Below are 20980 nucleotides of genomic sequence, written 5' to 3'. Positions count from 1 at the left end.
GGATAATTCAGGGTACGAGTGATGAACACGACAGGTACATTTACACTCGAATTTAGTTGTCGGTAATGATGGTAAAGAATTAACTCTGTGTGCCGCAGCGTATCATGTTATAGTGCCAAGTATTGTAAACCTATTCCCACTTTAAACGTTAGCCCTAGAAAGGAGAGAGATAATAGTTTGTTAAAACACCCTTGACAGGAAATGTGAGACCACAGAGTTACGAAGCTAGACATGAGTAAAGTCTCCCGTTTCCTTACTTGGGCTAACGCTCAGTGGGAAATGCATATAATTTTGTGAACCATCATTTGTACATTAGTCAGTCACTCAAACAGAAACAGAGAGGGACGGGAGGGGCGCTAACACAAGTGGAGGCGCTTACTAGTGAGGGGAGGCGCTTATTCGAGAATTCAAGGTATACTTGGACGTTCAAATTTGATTAATTTCTTAAGAAAAACGTGCTACGAGGTTCTGTATATTAGCATCAGTATTTGCAATACAATCTTAGAACTGTAAATAGTTTGAATCCAGGAGTCTTGTAGCAAGAACTGTATATTATGATCATCCGATAGGCTCGATTATCAGCCGCTGTTCGGGAAATGAGCCCACGCAGCTCTCAGTCGACGGGGAGGAACAAAGACCGGACTCGAGGGAGACGCAGCAATCCGGGTGAGCGCAGTCCAGAGACGGACTGTTTAAGGTGGTGTCTACTGACATTTCGGTCAGTCAACGGTTTGAGGCGACGTTGACTTCGTTTCGTTTTTAAAACTAGACTAACCCGGATGATCCTAATGTACCTACTTACAATCTGAAAAGACCAAATTACTGTGAAAAGCGGTTACTATGACGACCGCATTCAGAAGCAAATAAGCCTAAAGCTCATATCAATTAAATGATGTATTTCGAAATAAGACATGATTGATGGTTTAAGAGAGCGAAGCCGTAATAGACCAACTAAATACAAAAATGCTTTTTGTTTGTGTGTAAAATTTTAGTTATTGAACAACTCGACGGGAAATCCAACAAATTTTCCATTTTTTTCTTTTGTCAGGTGTTTAATCAAAGCAACACCATTAATGAACTCTCAGTTATAGCTGCGAAAAAATTTAACATTTCTGAATTAAAGCTGTTAATCCTTTTTTTTTTTGCTGTACAGCAAATCAACGATCAGCTTTCCCTAATTTAATATGACCGCAAATTCATGTGTTTGTGCCACGCGAAACAGCAGCGAAAAAATTAATTGTTAACAAGTTGAATTTGACTTCAAAATGTAAAAGGGGATTTAAAGAACTTAACTCATAAATCAGGTTTAAAAAATTTGCTCATGATCATAACAAGTATGCCGTTAATAACGCCGCTGGATTTCGAAGAAGAAATTCGCAAATTCAGTGAACAATCTCCAAAGCTACCGCCGATAAACAAGGCGAACTGTTCTGAAAAAGTCTGCTCAAATGACGGAAATTTTTACAAATCGCTGACACTTCCTGAAATATCAACCGCTGTAAGGCTATCGCGAAGAAAAATCAAGAAGAAGGTCAAGAAAGCAGAGAAGTGTTCTTCTGAGGTGCCAACAGTCAAGAAAAGGAGAGTGCAGCCGATAAGAAGAATGCAAGGAGAGACAACCGTTTCGTTTTCCGTAGTTTCAAGTGCCAGCGGTTCAAGGAACATCGTTATTCAAAGGAAGTTATCTCCGGGAAGCGTGGATCGACAAGAAGCAGACTTGTAAGAAGAGCCTGAACATGCCGTGTTTGCTGATAACCATGCAAATCAGAAACATTAATTTTAAAATCTGCAATTCACTTCAATCAGTCCCTTCGTAAATATTATGGAAATCGCATTTCAAGCCACAAAGTAAATTTTCTCATGAAGTTGTGTACGCACAAGAGGAATAAAATAACGTAAAGATATCAAGTGCTATCCACATCAAAAGGTTTTCGGATACACTTGAAAATAATCTAAAAAAAGAGCAAGGCTGATTTCACGGTCAGGGAAGTATATTTTCCAATATTTCGAAAGGTACGGCCTTTCTTCTTCAGGGTATGTTTATCACTGGTTTATACTTAAAAATGCTTTTAATAATTTAACTTATAACATACGAAATTGATACTTAAATCCATCAAGGAATAATTGTCAAGAAGCGTTTTTATAGTTTGTTTCCAGATTCATTTTTTATTACATTTAGAAAATGTCCTCGGCATGGTCTCTCACGTTAATTCTGTGTTTTTTAATAATAAAAGTAGCGTATATAAACAGTAGAGTTGTGTAATCCAAGCATGCGCGGACTTCGTTGCATTTTGAATTACAGAGAATTGCTTTTAATTATAGGTGACGGAGTGTGGCAGAGTAAAACATTTTAATAGACTGCTATAAACAGTTTTCTTCGAAGGACATAGATTATTTATTACTCTAATTACGAAACTACATTGAAATCTTTGGTTGATCAAAGAGCAAAGACTTCATTATCTCGTGAAAATTTTCTCTAACTTTCTGTGATTGCTTACTACTATGTATTTTCGCGCCCGCAAAAGAGCTGCGCTCCGCTCACTCCTCACGATTGCTGGCAATGTTAGCTTTAAAATATGAGTCCATTCGATCAGTTCTTGCCACGTTTGGTGGTAACAGAAATTGTATAGATAAAGAAGAACTTAGAAAAGCGTTATACATAGACTATATGAAGCATAAACAGCAATAAAAGCTGATAAATGTTTTGGCAGGGAAGCACAATGTGTCCCAAAACGTTTCTTACGCGCGTGTTCTCAAGGGACCGTATCTCGTAACATTTTTGACCAATTAGTAAACTATTTCCGTTAACGTTAATTCGATTCATGCTCACAAGTTATTTGAGAAAAGACGTAAAATACCTAAAAGTATTCACTAGATGAAAGTAGTGTTTGAATCGTACTCGCTTTATTTTTGTGACGAGAATTTACAAAGCTACAACCTTATACAAAACCTGGAGAATGTTGAAAATACCATTTCCGAGCCTCTAGATTTCAAAATGTTCTCGGGGGTAGGATGGCTCCAGACTCGCCACCCCGGCGCTCGTTTTCAAGACCCCTCAGTTGAAAATAGGCTCCGCCGTCCCTGTCGAACCTGTTCAAGCCTGAATTTTTTCAAGCTTTCTTTTCGCAACTGCTTAAGTTGCGTGCTAACTGCGAGGATCTTTTATCTATTTAATGTTTTATCCGCAGGTCAAAATATATGTTTCATATATTCATACTTCATTTGAAACACATTATGTTGATAATGAGGCAAGGTATTATGAGCATTAAGAATTCAGTGGAATTTATCATATGCTTGATTTCTAGCAGAATACTTATATGAAAAATGTTTTAACTAAAGAGAAGTTATGTGTTGATGTAGAAATATTACAGAAAAACGCAATTAAATGATGAAATTAGCCATGCCGTGGGTGCGTGTCTTTCTCACTGCCTTGTTCCCGAATACCCAGGCACAAGTATTTGACAAAAGGCATAAAACGAGTCTGACAAGTGAACAGTGCTAAGTTGCTAATTACTGTTGGTTGAGAAATATTTCATTGCATATTTGCATGAATATTTATCACAGTATAAAAGGAAATGAGATGCAAAGGTGTCAGTTTGGTTTAGTTCGCCATTCGTCACGCTACTCGTCTGCGGCCCGCAGCGTACTTCTTCGTTCTTACCACGTTTTGATGTCGTATGTGCGTTGTCAGAGTACAGACGCACGGCAAAATGGAATCTATTTTGTAAATAATAATAATAAAGGATGGATGATGATGATGATGATGATGATTATGATTATGATGATGATTATAATGAGGGCGATTAATTACTCTGCAAATGTCATTTGTAAAGAGTAAATTTTAAAAACATTTATTTACAAGTAGAAAATATTTATTTCTTCTTTTTAACATGTTTGCGTTTTTATGTTAAAATTTCTCTATTGAAAATAAATTTCGTTCCTGTTGGGTAGAACCGCTGACAAGTCTTTTTCAATACAGATGTAACTTTCCGGCTTCCGCAGTAAAATATGCCAACCTCTGTCCTGAAACGAGAAGATAGACGAAAATACCGATTAAAGAACAAAAAAAAACTGTCACGGAAGCTGGCTCGTGCCCTAAGCATTTTTGTTGTTTTGCTTCGCTCAAGGTATGTTTTAACCAAGGAAACATTTGACTTAAAAGGGGAAAAAAACTTATCACTGTCACTGAAGCTTCTGCATTTGTTAAGTAAACGGTAGCATTTTCAATACACTGTACTGAGAATTCAAGCCACGTTTTTTACGCAAAAATTTGATTCATTCTTTGTATTCAATGATAACCCTGAACCATTGAGAAGAAAAGTTGGTCCTAACAGACCTAGTCGTACTTTTGAAACGTTTGTTAAATCCTCCCCCGCTCTCTCACCAAAGAATCACTTTCGGAGTGCAATATTTACATTTTTGAAATTTCATTTTAGCAAAGTTTTTAAACAGTAGAAATGAACAGAATAGGCCATTTACGAGTTGCTGTGAACCTAACTATGAAAGCGAGGCTTAGTGCAAAACTTTTCATATGAAAACTAGTTTTGTCTGCATAATAATCATAACAAAACCTTTGCACTTAGCCTCGCTTTCATAATGAGGTTCAAAGGAACTTGGAAATGGTTTATACAGTGTAATATTTCCCAAAAACTGTGGGTGGAGTTGTGTAGAAGCGAGGCTTTGGAGTTGGTGAAGTAAAATAAGTATTATATTTTATCGGTGACATTTACCTGGGATTTTCTCTGCTAACTCGATCAAACACCGCTTTCCAAGATGGCCTATTTTGGTGCAATCTGCTCGTGAGCCATCCGTTATACTGTTTCGTGTCTACCTGGAAATTATTTTGATCGTGTGAGTCAGTATATTAGGAATAAATTATTACAATGGGATGCATTACATAAAAGATTAACGTGGGATCATGAGCTATTTGTGACCAGTTTTCGTTTTGTAAAACATTCTTGTCACCTGGAGAGTAAACTAATGGGAGATCTTGGGACTGCAAATTGGACAGGTTAAAAATAGGATTCATAAGTTTCAGATTTGTTCTAAGTCCAAAGGCTGTTTAAAGCGACTTAAATTAAAGTTGAATTATAAATTGCTTTGGTTAGGGTTGAGATATGCCCAGAAATGCTCGCTAATGAGGTGCTTGAACTGAATGATAGACATCACAAGGTGTCCCCTAACCATAACTATTACTAGAACACAAATCACAGTTATGTCAAAAATGAAGTCATATGAAAATGACAAAAAGGTCTGTCTTATAAAAGTACCCAAATTCAGGGTTAGGTGCATTTCTGGACATGAGTGGAGCAATGATAGGCCCAACTAACCTAAACTTCAATCTCAAAGTAAATTGCTTCATTGTGAAATCATTTTACCAGCGATTTTCGATAGAATGAAATAAATCATGTCATGCGCAATACCTGTTCTTCAGACTGTGTGCCTGTGACGTAAAAATTACATATAAGGAAATCTGGACGGTTTCTCTCCCAAAGCTTTAAAAAATAATAATTAATGTTAGTTGAGGAGTAAAATATACAAGATCCCCACATAAGCACCTGTATTTAGAGATGAAAGAAATGCAATTTCTGTTTTACTTTACTTTACTTTTCTTCTCAGAATGAAAAAACAAGGCTGCTAAGCGGGGAATCGCAGGTTATGTAAGCAACTTGGGCAGCTGTGAAAAGGAAACCTGAAAAATAAAATTCGCAACTGCTCAAATTGCATACATAACTACGATAATCTCCAGTATCTTTTAGTGATATTTTCAATCTAGGTAAGCGGAATTTGAATAAATAAGTGAATAATCATCACAGTTATTGCGAAAACAAAGCCTCTGCGATGCCGGTGCTGTGCTCTACCAACTGAGCTATCAAGCCAACTGGGTGCTGGTCATTTTATAGCCTGCGAAAAGCAGACGTATTTCCGGTCGTACGACCGGAAATACGTCTGCTGTTCGCAGGCCAGACATTTTATGAATTTTCGTATATTCACTTTCAAGCGGAATTTATAGGTCAAAGTGAAAGAATGATGACTCTGCGGCTTTCAGAATTTTTAAAACACTCGAGCAGATTTCCTGGTGAATGTGGTCTTCTACAGCGTAGCACCTAAGCGCTCTCTTCCTCTCACAGACAAGCGAGACGTACGTATAACACGTTAATTCCCGCCAAGTGGAGCATGAAAGAGCACCAACGTACTAGACTGAAACAATGGAAGTTTAAAAATTGATCCAGTCAGAAACTGTATGGAACTAATTTTAATTGTTTTACATAGGGCTAACCTCACGATTTCCCCTTTTCAGGAAATGTTTTTATTTTGTTGATTTCCTGAACAAAATATATTATGTTATGTTATGTTATGTTATGTCATGTCATGTCATGTCATGTCATGTCATGTCATGTCATGTCATGTCATGTCATGTTATGTTATGTTATGTTATGTTATGTTATGTTATGTTATGTTATGTTATGTTATGTTATGTTATGTTATGTTATGTTATGTAATGTTAGACTTTCGATTGACGTGGAGTTTGTTCAAGAGTAAGCATTTGAAAAAGGTAATAAAATCTTACCTCAGTATGGGTGGAGTGTAAAAGTTCCACAAACCACTCGAAAGAATGGACATTTTTACAAACCCAAACAAAATACAATCTGCGAAGCTTTAAACGTCTTCCAGATTTGACGTTTTGTCTGTGGAAAAAAATAGATAATTTAAAATTAGCTGAATAATTAATTACAAAAAAGGTTAGTTTACCTTACACTTTTAAAGCAAATTTATGGGTGCGGAACAATTTCAATTTGTATGACTTCAAAGTTGATATAACTGGCACGAAACGTCTGCTATGTTCAAGAGGAGGTTTTTCTTAAAACACGAAGGTTATTTTACTTTTTAATTTATATATAATTAACTCGCCAAGCTCCGTAGGTCGCGAAACCGCCACGTTCACATAGCTCGGAACAATTCACGTCATCTTGTATGCCATCTCTTGACAGTGTACCGACTGTATTTGAAAATAATGCTTCATTTCCCCCAAAAAAGACTCTTTTTAAACATACCTGAGTTCATTTATGATGGCAGCAAAAGGAGTAACACCAATTCCTGTTGCTATGCACACACTGACGTCATACCTCCAAATATCCTGTCAAAAAAATCACAAGAAAAGAGTCGCAGTAATAGGACTTACAACTTGGAGGGGATCCAAAAATGTTTGGATGAGTAGTCAGTTAATTAGCGGACATTTCATTTACCTGTTCAAATACTGTTATATAGTGTCAATTTTCTCTTTTTTTTTTCTATCGACACATCGATAAGTGACGCGCGTCTGAAAGCGTACAGCGACGATTCAAACGGATAGCGCGAGAGCTTCTCGAGTATGCCACCCCTAATTTTCACGCTCTTTCTAATTCCTTTTTCTCCTGTCACCCAGGCTTAGCGCAAACAAATCGCGCTAAAATACATACTGAGATCATGAATACAGCCAGTTCTCGCCTTGTGGACACGTCATGCAGCATTATACGGATAGCAGCTAAAATCCCGGCAAAAATAAATTACAGACGTTTTACTGAAATAAATTCCCGTTATTACACACTCTCGATATTAAGGACACTAACTCGCGGAGCTGGCAGAGTTGACTGTAAAAGGAAGTTGTTGTAAATGTTTCCTTACCATGCACGGGCTTCCATAAGGACCGTCAACAGCAATCCTGATTCAGTGTTAAAAAAAAATGGTATTATTTGAGGCTGTCACTAAATTTCAAGGCTATGCCAAAGTTTTTGTAGAATAGTTTGATGTGTCTAAACGGTAGAGATTGAAGGACTACACATATTTACGTAGCGCGAGGCAGTGAAAAATGTCTGCTAAAGATAGCTAAAGTTAGATATTGTAGGGAAACGTCTGGAAATATTGACCTGATTGATACACTTCTTGTAGTAATTAGAAAACGTCTGACTTTGTGGGATTGAATGTTTAGGCCTCGAGAATTAAAACTGAGTTGTTGCAGTGCTGAAAGTTGCGAATTTTTTTCCTTTGCCGTCAACTACATACAGTTTTGTTACAGAACGTCTCATAAAAATAGTTATTCAGCTCTTATCCTCGGCGTGAAGCCAAGTAGCTATATTAGGTGCCTTTTGGTTACTCAATTCTTATTATTTCTTTCTCTTTTTTTTCTTTCTCTTTCTTTTCTTTCTTTTTTTTTTCTTTGACTTAAGAATTCATGATCATTTAAACTTTTCGATCTTACTTTATACTTGGTCTCACGTAGCTGGAACAGTTTCCATTTTGAAACAAGGACATCAAAGCTTTTTGCTCTTCTTCTGACCACGTTTGACGCAGCCTGTCCGCAAACGTCTCTGAAAAGCATGAAACGTAATATTCAAGTTAGCTGAGAGATCCATTCTTCAAATCAGTATAATTTAGAGAATTGATCATAAGAGATCACACCCGTGCGATTAGTTAAAGTGAAATTGAAATGTTAAAATGTACGCTGTTGTGACCTACCTGTCCAATCTCCTATTATCTTACAATGTATTGAAAATGTAGAATCGTCTAGCGAAGGACACTACAAAAAAAAAAAACAAAGATTTGTGTTAAGTCTCTATGCAGACAATAAATTAAAATAAATTCATAAATGGGACTTTCAATGGCACATCCACAGAGTGGCTATTCGTCCACCGTTTCGAGATCGAATCTGACTTTCTAAATGTTGGTATTTTGTGGAGGGAGGAAAACCGGAGAACCCGGAGAAAATCCGTCGGAGCAGGGACGAAAACCAACAACAAACTCAACCCGGACCACATTGGTGTAAGGTGAGTGTTCTCATCACTGAGCCGTTCCTGCTCTCTATATGACCTCCTTGGTTGGAAAAACTTGGAGAAAGTACAAGAACAAGACTACCTTCCCTGTACCTTAGCAGGCACGATATCAATGGCAAAATAAGGTGGCTACAATTTACAATAAACGCATCAGTTAAATTTCTCAAACCTGTGTCAAGGTGAATGGATGCCACTCAAATCTTGAGACATCTGCACATTTGATGAACACGTACTAAAACAAAATGTGGTCGTTAATACTCTTAGGCCAGGTATTTCTTTCAAATACAGTTTGTATGGAGCCTCGGCTCTACTAACTCAATACTGTCAATAGCTTCTCCGATTGAAATCCTGTCCTTAATGCCAGATTGTTGCAGTATAATTTTCCGGAATCAAACCCAGTGAGAACCATTATTCATTGCCATCTTGCGAAGCCTCGCATGCAGTCGCTTTTAGGGTAGACAGAAAAGTAATATGACTCCCGTAAAAACGACTGCGTGCGAGGCTACCTCTTAACGCTATCCCCCTTTCATGCTTGGCTGCGAAGAGAGCGGTTTTCAGTGGAGGGTAGGAAGTAATTTTGCGTTTGCTTTAGTTTTACTTTACTGCGATCTATGATTGGTTAGCAAAAAATCGCGCAATTTTCTCAACCAATGGGAAGTCAAATCAAAACCAATCGCCACTTGCTCACACGCGATTTCCCGCGCTTGACGCTGGTAACACGTATTTGCTTCGAATTCTGATTGGTTCATTGTGTTGTTTACGTCTTTTGTGATTGGCCAGAGTTATTACTTTGGTTTTGGTTTTACGACACTCAATCGAAAACTGCTCTGTTACGAATCACCCCTGGTGATAACTGTCCCGAACCCTTACTGGAGGTGTGTCACCTTACAGGAATTGTTTTGTTCTATAAATACTGGTCTCACTGGTAATCCCCTATCACATGAGCTTTCCTCTTTTGCTTGGAATGTCATTTAGCCGCAGGTGTCTCTGCATTTATCTCTAGCAGCTTACTTAGTAGTTACCAACTGATATGATAATCTGTGTAGGATCTCTAACAAGCACGAGTTTGAATGTAAACAAAAGAATATTAGAATGTCAGCCATTTTTGCATAGGGTCTATAGATTAATATACACTCGATTGAAAAAACGTTGGCAGGTAAAAGGTGTTAGCCACAAACGCTAAGATCCAACAGCTTTCTGGGACTGAAGAGATTGACTTACGAGCAGTTTATTAGCATTCTTGTTAGAAAATAAAAGTGCGCGCGGTTTTAAAGGTCGAATTTTTACACATTTCTCGCGGACAAAATGAAAAAACAAAACAAACCACGAAATATGCACATTTAAAATTAGGGCACCCCATAATTCCATCAGGTCGCGTCGTGTACCATTCACACATTGCACGTGACTACGTTTTTTAATCGAATGCGTATAGATTCGTGTCCCAGCCGATTACCAAACCTTCTAATGGTGGATAGAAGGCTTTGACACAATGGTAATGGTAATGCATTTATATACCGCATTTTCTATTCATATATATTCAAATGCGGTTTACATCAGCATTTGTCCATTAGCGACCTCATCCTACCCACCCAACCCATGAAATCATGAAACAGCACAAAGACCAGACCAGCACACCGGGAACTCCATGCCCTACTCTTTGCGATTAGTGTGTGGGTTCTTTAACGTCCCACAGGGTTATGAACATTGAAGTGTTGTGAGACGGGGCCTACGGTTTATCGTCCTTATCCGAGAAGACTAGAGAGTCTAACCATTTGCAGATGTCATTACAAAGGCAGCACTTTTTCCTCAGTTATTTAAAGACCCTGAGTGTTGGTCCGGCCGGGGTTTGAACCCACGACCTCCCGCACGGTAGTCCGTTGCTCAATCAACTGAGTCGGAGACACATTACTATATTACAAGTTTCCTCAATTTTCCCAATTTATTTCGTAAGGTGTTCAAGTTCGTTATACGTTTGTTACCTGTCCAGGAGCAGCCGTAAAGTTATTTTTTCTCATCTTCACTTCCACGACTTCACCATAATGCTGAACAACCTGAGGATGTATAATATGAGAGATATGCACGAGAAAAAAAGGGAAAAAAATTTAAAACTTCTGTGTTTATTTCTAAAGCCAACGGCTTCACTTACCTGAATAATTTCAACTTTTTGAAAACTCCTGACTGCTCTTATGACTCGGTCCATTATGTAGATCAACAGAGGAACAATGCACCACTTCCAAGCCTGAAAAAAAAACAGAAGTCGAGCAAATGATTGATTATCTCAACTGCGCAGCATAAAGCCATTGTTAATGTACCTCTGGTTCATCCGCCCTAAATACAGGATCCTCTGAACACCATGTCACGTGACTGGTTTTATTCTTGTTCATTTCACATCCGGGTAAGTGAGTGTGTAGGTTGACTTGGTGTTTTACTACCCCACTGAAACACAAGAGAACAGCAGTGCATTATGGATGGACTTTGATGCAGGAGAAAAATAGGCTCTATTTGCACCACTCTCTCGCGTCCGGTAGTTCTAAAGTATGTGTGTTGACAAAAGTTGAAGCTAAAATGTCACAAGCTATTACTTTTAGTTGAAACTGTGATTGATCTTCTACTTACCCAAAACCGTGGACAAACAGAAGCAAAAAGAATACGATAAACAGATGATGGGTGTACCAAAACATCTCATACGAGGCTTGCCTAGAAAAAACAATGCGATTAACAACGTTGGAAAGAAATACATGCGTTGAAACCTTTAAGTCAAGGAATATTAGAAAGGGGTTCTTTTTACCTCACAGCAGTCATTGATGTCACAATCTGGATTTAAATACAACAAAAACAGTCATATTACAATGCTATCAAAAGCTACCATGATGTAATGATTAGATGACTGAAATATGACTTTAGTGACTGAGTAGCTAGTGTACAGTTCAATGACTGACTGACTGATTGACTGACTGACAACCGGACTGACCTACTCACTGACAGACTCACTGACTCACTAACTGACTGATTAGTAGGGTCTGTCGGATTATGCCAGCATAATTTTGAGCATAATACTATATCTGGAGCATCAGGTATAATGCTGGCATAATACTAATGTATTTTGCAGCATAATGCTGTTGTTTCTGAAAACTGTGAAAAGTGTATGCAAATTTTGCCAGCAACTCCAACTAGAATGTACAAAGTTGAATAAAGCGGGAATATTTTAGGAACTGGATACCTTAGACTCGTACCCAGTGCATTTTGGTATAATCAAAGGCCTGGTTACCTCTTTATGCCAGGCTTCCAAGCTTGTACAGTGTTCGTGGATTTGCATCATGGCAGAATCATATAATTGAGAAAGACTAGGAATATTTAATAATAGGTACGGTCCTATGGGGGGTGGGGTGGAAGTGTCATTTTAGTCCGGCATAATTTGAGCACTATACCTCCAGCCGAGCATAATTTTGAGCATAATACCCTGCTTTCACGGGTGACGCCCGAAAGCATAATACTCTATTTTACGAGCATAATCCGACAGACCCTACTGATTAGCTGATTGGCTGGCTGACTGACTGACTGACTGACTGCCAGACCGACGGACGGACTGACTGACTAACAGAAGAATTGGAGGACGGATCGACTTACTCATTGATTGACCGAGACTAACAAATTATTAAACTGACCAACTGTCCGACTGACAAACTGACTGACCAACTGACTGACTGACCAACTGACTGACTGACTGACTGACTGACTGACTGACTGACTGACTGACTGACTGACTGACTGAAGGAAGGAAGGAATGAACATCCGACAGGCTAACTGACTGACTGTCCGACTAATTAACTGATTGGTTAAGAAATTGAAAAGTGATCCATGCAGCGCACTTGCAAACATATATATATTTCACTTACCATGGCTAGCAAAAGTAGCGCCATTAATATGCCCGTTAATCCAGCAACTGAAACAAAAATATGCAGCATTTAAACCAAACGTTTCCTGGCAGAAAATACATGTGGTTGAAATAACATGTTTTGGTTAGATTTGAGACGATTGGAACAACCTTCCTTACCTGAAGTAAAGAATAATTCTAGAGGTTCCTAAAAGGAAAGGAGAAACAAGTCCGCAATACGATTATCATAGTGAATAGCATACATTTTAGAGTGGAAACAGGCAACAGAATGGACGAGGGCAAAATATGAGACCGTATTACACTCCGCTTCCAGAGCTAACGAAAAGATTTGAAAATAAAACAATTTGTAAGTTCTCTAATAAGATGGGGCATATTTGCTAGTCCACTTCTTATTGATAAATTAATTAATTAATTAATTAACTAATTAATTAGTTTAAGTTTCGTCTCAATGCTCGAAAACATAATAACTAACACGTATACCGAACAGTACTACACAACTTTGAGTTGTATAATCACTTTGTATTCCTCGTCTAAAACAGAAGAAAATGGCACTTTTCTCATCATAAGTAATCAATAACCCGAACGTTAACCAATTTTACAAAATAATACATGATTTTTCGTACCTCTTTTAGAATCTGCTCCAGCCTATTTAAATATCCGCGTTCACAAACTAATTTTTTCTCTTGATAATGGAGTCAAGATGACTCCGAAACGTCAAATCTTAATCTCTCTGTAATTTTTGCATGTCTTTAAGAATCTTAAGTTTTTAAACCCCTCAGGTGTTTGCAGCCCAAAGCGGAAAAAATTTACTCCATTTCGGAGCAAACTAGTCAAAATCATACATCCTATTTAAGGCAGACCTTTACATACGCATATAAGCTTATAGAATGGAGCTTTCCCTTCCTCTCCACTCGCATCTCCCGCGATAGAATGGTAGTAGTGAAGAGCTAGTATCGTTGCCCAATATACTTTAAACTGTTTTGATCAACTTTTCCATATCCTTACCTGGTTTTGGTAGGAAGCAAAATTTAAATCCGTGAAGTTGAAACTGTAATTGGCTGAAAATCTCCTGGCATTTACAAAATGAGCTCCGATATGAACGCCTGAAAAACGGAAATACAACATAGGTAATACAACTGGTTGAATTAAATAGAAGAAAGCTGAAAAAAGATCCCCTCACGCAGCGCCAACGTGGACTCGAGTACTGAGACAATCGATCTCTCACAGAGCTGAACGCGAACGAGAAAATATATTGTTTTAGTAGGATCCAAAATCAGTACTACATGTAGTCTTAAATTCTATGCTTACTCTCGTCACATGTTTATTGGTTATAGCAACCCAGACTTGAGCTTGAAGGCCTTATCCTCAAGAGACGAGGTTTGCAGCCGGAGATGTGATCTACCTGCTGATATGATGATAACAACTGCGCATGCCTTATGGAACCAGATATTCTTGTCCAATAAGCGTCCAAATATACGACCAATAACCTGCAATACATTATATTGATATGTTATTGATTTCTTGAAACTATTTTAGTATTTTTCCCGTGTTTTGTATTGATGAAAGTGTGTGCATTTCGATTCCTTATCGCGAATTTCAACTGCGTTCATCGAACAACCGGCTTTTTCATGAAGCTTTTCTGCACGATTTTGTTCCCTTTTGTTGTTGTAGTTGTTGTTGTTGATGATGATGATGATGATGATGTTGTTGTTGTTTTTGTAGTCGTTGTTTTGTTTTGTTTATTGTGTTGTGGTTTTTGTTAGCAAAACCGCACCTTCCTCTTTACCACGCATGTGCGAAAAACGCACTGAAAGTTACTGTAGCCTGTGTATAGTAGTAGGCTGAGAGTGAAAGAGTGGGACACAAAATACAACATTAAAAGCCCTGTTGCGTGCAATGTCGAGCGCAATGATTTCTTAGGTAGTTCCGGCAAACGGCGAAATTTAGAAATGGCGCGCAATGTTGCCCCTTGCATCCGACTTCTAAGATAACGCACGATAACAGGATTGGAAGAAGTCTTTAAATTAAAATCTACTACGCAGACCAGAAAAGTGCGTTTGGATCTCATTCCTACCTTGTTGGAGTTCCTGACATGTGCCAACACATTACGACACATTGGAAGAAGTATCAGGCAACAACTGACGCATAGAACCGAGGCTGAACCACGTGACCAACACAAACTATCCTGCGATTAAGAAACTTGTCAGCCTTTTAAGTTTCTGGTCCAGACAATACCCTGTGAACGGGCCAATTTTTTTTAAACGTTCCTGTTTGATCTAATATTTGGTTAAATTCCCGAAGAAGAATAACTACATCCAGGTCATCGGTTAGATTCCCGAGAGGGGGGAAGGGGGGTAAATATAACAGCATAGGATAGGATAGGATAGGATAACTTTATTTATTAAAAACTGAATCATTGTATAATGCAATTCGAGGGATTTGATTAGCTTAGCGGCCATGGTATATGAGCAATTATACCATGGCCGAGAAATGGTGACCATTAAAATTGTCTCCTGGTTGTTCTTGCACAGCGAAATCAGTAAGATCTAGCAATATTTCTTGATTGTTTTTAATAAAACAATTATTCCACTCGCGCTTGTTGGATATGAGATGATTATAGCCAACTCGGCGCTACGCGCCTCGTTGGCTATCTATCATCTCATATCCAACGCGCGCTCGTGGAATAATTGTTAATTATACACGGTTTTTCCATCAGCTACTTAATTATCATTATCAACTAACTGTCCATCTACCTAACAAGGATTGTTAAAAGTTAAAAATAATAAAACAAAAAGCTAAACAATAAATGCTGCTTTTCTTGGAGGCCGTGTTTAAAAATCTTACTTATAACTGTGGCGTCTCAATTTAGTCTTAAAATCATTCAAGGAAGTTGCTTGCCGTAATTCTACTGGCAAACTGTTCCACAACTGAGCTCCACTGTATGAGAAACTTTTCTTCAAATAATCAGTGCGCGGTTGTGGAAGAGTTAGCGTGTTTTCAGTATTCCTTAAATGATAAGAATTCAAATTATCGCGAAAAACAAAGCTTGATCTTAAATGTTCTGGTGTCATCCCATTTAAAGTTTTATACATCATAATTGATTTCTTATCCAATCTTTGATGACAGAGTACCTTTTTCACGGTAATTTAAATTTTGTCGTAGGCCAGGTAATAATAAACACCTTAAAATAAGTAAAAAGGCCAAGTTTCAAAATAACGAAGGTATACTTCCGTAAATTCAGGACTTTTTGCAGACCTTTGTATGAAGCCCGTTTCCACACAAACGTCAATAAAAAATTTCACACTTAACAAAGTTATATCTTCGCTATTTCAAAAAGACGAGACGCTAAAACCTGCAGCCGTCAATCGTTTTGCTTTACCGGGGCAACATCAAAATTTAAAATTGCCGCGATAAGAGACAATTACTGATGAAAGACGAATTAAATGTTACATATTGTTGTGAAGCTAATGTAAGGGTGTGTTTTCGACTTTAATTTTAGAGTACAGTTGCTATTTCCTTTCCATAGCTTGTTCAAAGATTAGAGTTAACAGTTGTGCTGTGGACAGGTTTGCCTACTTCCTCTAACCTTGGCTTGGTCCTCCTCGAAGGTTGAAATCAAAGCAAAACACTTTAGGGTTTTATCAGCCTGATTGGTTTCCCTTCCTATCAATTTTCTTAGAACAGTTGCGTTGTTCTTTCCTGTTAGATGTCATGTAGAGTATTTTGGCAAAACTAATTCTTATCTCTGGTTGGGACCATCTGTCCAAATACGTCAGAAGAAAAATGATCAGAACTATCAGCGCTCAACGCGTCTAACACGGAACTACTTTCACAATTTTCAAGACCGTCTTCAACGTTGTCGTACATTCCTTCACTGCTCAGCATACTAAGTTGCAACGCTACTATCAAAATCATCCTGATTGTTTTCCACTGTTTGAACGTTATGTTCTCCGAACAAAAGGAATTTTCAGAGGCTTCACTTGGAGTAGGAATCGTATTTTGTGGGAAATCTAAAGGTGTCAGCACAGCCGCCTGCGACGGAGTAAGTAACTTTTTAAGCGACTTTAAGAGCGATCTTTTAGACTGAGGAGGGGAAGGCGAAGGCAAAGAAAAATTGCTAGATGTAGAAGTGGGTCTTTCAGCTACGACTTCCCCGGCCGCACTTTGCTCGGCCAAGGCCCGAACTTTTACCTAGTAAGCAGGATTGAACCTAGGGCAAGCCCTAATGAAGTTTCTCGACTGACAGCAACTAAATTAATTATATACGTTTACGAAAATAGAAGAACATAACTAACGAACAAAAAGAGACTATGAAGAAAACATAACTGCTCTTACTGACTCAAATGAACTAAGATCCGAACTGTCTTTGCTTGCAAAGGTTAGGCTTCTCCCGTGAAACTGTCTACTGATCCGACAAAAGAAGATAACGAAAACAGATTCTCGCCAATGCTGAACTTTTCTCCATCAAATACCAACCAATCAGGCTGATAAAATCCTTAAGTGTTTTGCCTTGATTTCAACCTTCGAGGAGGACCAAGCCACAACACAACTGTTAACTCAAATATTTGAACAAACTATCGAAAGGAAATAACAACTGTATTCTAAAAATTAAAGTCGAGAACACACCCTTACATTAGCTTCGCAACAATATGAATTCACTTACCCCCAACATCGCGTACAAATAATGATACTCAGAACAGTATCTATACTTGTAATACGAACGCAGAAAAAATACTGCAGTGACGGTAGATACTATTGCCTGCAAAACAAAACCATCCAACATCAGGTCACATTTTCTCCATTACAAAACAACAATATTGCTCAGTAACATTTGGAACTGTGCAGACTCCCGTCGGGTTTGGGAATCGACTGACTGTGTGACCATGTGAGTTGTAAGTTTGTTGAGTCGAACATACAGATTTGCGACAAAAGATGTCAGGAATTGTTTGCAATCGGTATAAGTTTTCACCCATCTTATAGCATGCATCAAGCTTACCAAATCCATCTCAAAGTAGCGGGGTTTTTTTTCTTTCACTCCAAGAAGCAAGCTTTAGTTCTAGGGCGTGGTGTTTTATCGTAATTTTCAACTCTTGTCGTCTCCCTTCGATAAAAAGCATAGCCACGCTCCGCATTCGTTATTATATTCGGCCTTTCTTCTCCTTCTAGCTTATTCCAGGCCATTTTTAACTTTTTACAAGTCTTATTATTTTTGACAGATAACGGAAGTCATTCTGTGAGAATTGCTTCCTGTTTCTCAACCTCGTTCCCAGGATCCTCTCTCTTTCTCCCTCGATAAAGAAGAGAGAGGAACCTGGGAACGGGGTTGGTTGTTTCTATGCAACGACAGGAAGTATTAAATGCTCTGAAGATATCCTGAACAGCAAACATCCTCTGAAACAAATTTCATGATTTAGTGAGCTAAATGAATTTAATCGCTGAGTTGAGTTACTGCATTAATCCGGTCTCTTTACAGCAACATATAAGAAAAAAGGGCATTTGATTCTAAATTTGATAGTCCATTGCGATCTTTCAGTGCAATCAGGAGTATAATTTCGACTTTCTCAAAGTCCGTTTTCGTGGGACTCTGTCCAGTGAGTTGAAAAACTTCGTAGTTCGTTGGTAACTCTTTCGGCGCATAAGAATAGGACGACTTAAGGCAAGTCTACCAATATTGAACATCTATTCTATTGAGGCGTGCTCTGTTTTTGAAAGTTTCACATCGAGAAATTGCAAATTTTGTTCTAGTTTTTCAGGCACTCTTTCGACTGCGGAAGCGGTTAATTTTGGTTTCATAACTGGAATTCAAAGGGAAGGTGCGCAGCCTGGGCGTGAGGAAATTGTCGCATTTTGTATAAACATCTTGCATAGCTTTCCGGCCAAACCCTGGCGAAAAACAAATGCTTCCTTTCCTTGTGATACCAATACGAGCTGCTTGTGGTTAAGGAGGAAATCTTGGCGTGTGTACAATAAAACCACAAATTAGAGAAAATTGTAGAACGAAACAGACAGGCAAACACGTGTGATATCCAGTTAATATAAGTACACTGTATTGGTATTTACTCTTTCGTTTCCAACTATTTAATACTACTTTGGCATACTGAAGTAGGGTGAATTTAAAAATAATTATACAGTAGTTGAATTAAAGGCTGGTTTCCATATGATCGCAGATCGCAGATCGCAATAAGGTCTGCGATCGTCTGCGATCATATGGAAACTACTTCTGCGATCGTCTGCGATCCTGCGATCGTGATCGCAGAAGATAGAACCATGTTCTATCTAAAGGCTGGTTTCCATATGATCGCGGATCGCAGATCGCAGATCGCAGATCGCAAACAATCGCAATTGATCGCAGACGATCGCAGGAGATAGAACATGGTTCTATCTTCTGCGATCGTCTGCGATCACGATCGCAGGATCGCAGACGATCGCAGAAGTAGTTTCCATATGATCGCAGACGATCGCAGACCTTATTGCGATCTGCGATCTGCGATCTGCGATCCGCGATCATATGGAAACCAGCCTTTAGATAGAACATGGTTCTATCTTCTGCGATCGTCTGCGATCACGATCGCAGGATCGCAGACGATCGCAGACCTTATTGCGATCTGCGATCATATGGAAACCAGCCTTAAGTTATTAACAAAAAATATCCATGTGAAGTATTAGAATGCCCTTGTTTCCTTCCTTTCAGTATAAAATGGGATTTTAACGCGATCATTGTAATCGAATTCTCACAGAAAGGGAAAATGGAACAATAAATGATTCGCTGTTAATACTCTTTGCCCCCAAATTCGGTCGAACTACGAACAAATCCACGACTGTTTCCGGCCGATAGTCTCTTATACAATGTTTAAAGCTACTTCAGGCGTGCACCTTAACTATGTTAAGCATATTTCTAGTTAATACGGCTTTGGCCTCCTGAAGAGAAGTGAATCGGGGTGAATTTAAAAAGGAATTATAGTTGAATAAGGTTATTGCTGAAAAATATCCATGTGGAGCATTTAGAATACCCTAGCTTCCTTCCTTTCAGTTTAAAAAGGGACTTAAACGATCATTATAATCGAATTCTCACAGACAGGGAAAATGGAACAATAAATGTTTGGGCGGTACTATTCTTTGCCCCCTAGCCGGTCGAACTACGAACAAATCGACTGTTTCCGGCCGATACTCTTTTGTGTTTTAATCCGTCTGGGGCTACCGGCCCTGCGAGCAATGGTTTCTTCACGCGTAGCGTCCGTTAGAGAAACCACCGCTCGCAGGGTAGGCAGTGATGGTGCTTACAATAACCCATTAGAAGAAAAACTCTGAGTTGGTCGCGTGGGCTGAAAAAAAATTAACATTCAGTCTTCTGCTGGGAAAAAAAGCTGTATGTAAGACAAGGAGAGAACGACTGATTTGACTCAGTAAACCGATTAGAAATTTTAACGACCCATAACTCTGATAAGATATTTTCATTCTAATCACATTTTAAATTTGAAAAGGGATAAATGAATTAAATATATGACATAAGTTCGGGCGATTTTTTTATTATTAACAAAGAAAGCCTGAATACTCAAAACAACATCGCATCAAGTTACATAATAAGACATTTTATAGATACATTTAAAAAAAAAAAGAAGAAAACTCGACAAATATAGATGTAATTGCCCGCTGTATTGAAGTTCCTGGGAAGTGGTTATGAAAATAGACTATCATAAATTAAAATTTTAACTTAATTCTTCCCCTGTTAGTCATTGGTGAGTGTCTCGTATATTAAACATTCGAACTTTAAAAAAACTGCTAGCTGCAGTGGTCTACTGATGTAGACTTAAGTAATATTTGATTTCAGTTGAGTTTCGTCAATATCAAGTGCAGCGGAAGACATACTTACCGGCCCGACAAAACGACGAAGAATTCCGATGACACGATGCAGGAATTTTCTGATTTTCATCAGTTTAGCCATGTGCTTCAAGCGTTTCTAGTTCTCTTTATGTCCTTGCTCTTGACAACCTCTGTTAAGGTTATCCCGAGTTGTTAAGTATCTCCTGAATGCACAGCCGAAATCGGCAGAGAGATGAAGTGTATACTTCAGACACATAGATGCCGGCAAATTAAATACACACGCGGGTCATGAAGAGTGTTTTGAAAAGAAGACAAAAGTAAATTGACAAAAGTCCTTTGTCTCTTCATAATAACTAATGATGCGGGTAAAAACAATCAAGTTTCCGGTTGGTTAACTTGGCGCTGTTCTTATCATTGTACTCATCGCGATATTGAACGACAGCTGCGCTGAAGG

At 38.5% G+C, this 20980-nt stretch overlaps 1 protein-coding gene across 1 annotated transcript; it reads right to left on the bottom strand.

Moving 5' to 3' along the window:
• Nucleotides 1-3753: 3753 nt before the first annotated feature.
• On the bottom strand, nucleotides 3754-20806 carry LOC146474428 (NADPH oxidase 4-like). The gene is made up of 21 exons (XM_085116946.1): nucleotides 20576-20806; nucleotides 17369-17464; nucleotides 14780-14890; nucleotides 14108-14192; nucleotides 13711-13808; nucleotides 12865-12892; nucleotides 12707-12753; nucleotides 11599-11624; nucleotides 11427-11507; nucleotides 11123-11246; nucleotides 10957-11049; nucleotides 10790-10861; nucleotides 8980-9042; nucleotides 8497-8557; nucleotides 8240-8348; nucleotides 7666-7702; nucleotides 7056-7138; nucleotides 6572-6689; nucleotides 5424-5495; nucleotides 4731-4831; nucleotides 3754-4023 (listed from the first exon to the last, which is right to left on the bottom strand). The coding sequence occupies exons 1-21, from the start codon at nucleotides 20645-20647 to the stop codon at nucleotides 3903-3905; spliced, it is 1698 nt and encodes a 565-aa protein (XP_084973072.1). The 5' UTR covers nucleotides 20648-20806; the 3' UTR covers nucleotides 3754-3902.
• Nucleotides 20807-20980: the final 174 nt, after the last annotated feature.

The sequence above is a fragment of the Pavona decussata genome, unplaced genomic scaffold (genome assembly GCF_977016875.1).
Source record: "Pavona decussata unplaced genomic scaffold, jaPavDecu1.1 SCAFFOLD_89, whole genome shotgun sequence".
Lineage (NCBI taxonomy): Eukaryota > Metazoa > Cnidaria > Anthozoa > Scleractinia > Agariciidae > Pavona > Pavona decussata.
The sequence above is the reverse complement of the archived record's forward strand: the minus strand, read 5'-3'. Positions and strand labels throughout refer to the sequence as shown.

Excerpts from the sequence above, each read along its gene's own strand:
- LOC146474428 (XM_085116946.1), bottom strand. The coding sequence starts at position 20,647 with ATGGCTAAACTGATGAAAATCAGAAAATTCCTGCATCGTGTCATCGGA. Across the intron at positions 13,809-14,107 it reads TGTTATCATCATATCAGCAG|GCGTTCATATCGGAGCTCAT; the intron begins GTAGATCACATC and ends TCCGTTTTTCAG. Across the intron at positions 9,043-10,789 it reads TTACGGCTGCTCCTGGACAG|TACGTGTTCATCAAATGTGC; the intron begins GTAACAAACGTA and ends ATTTTGTTTTAG.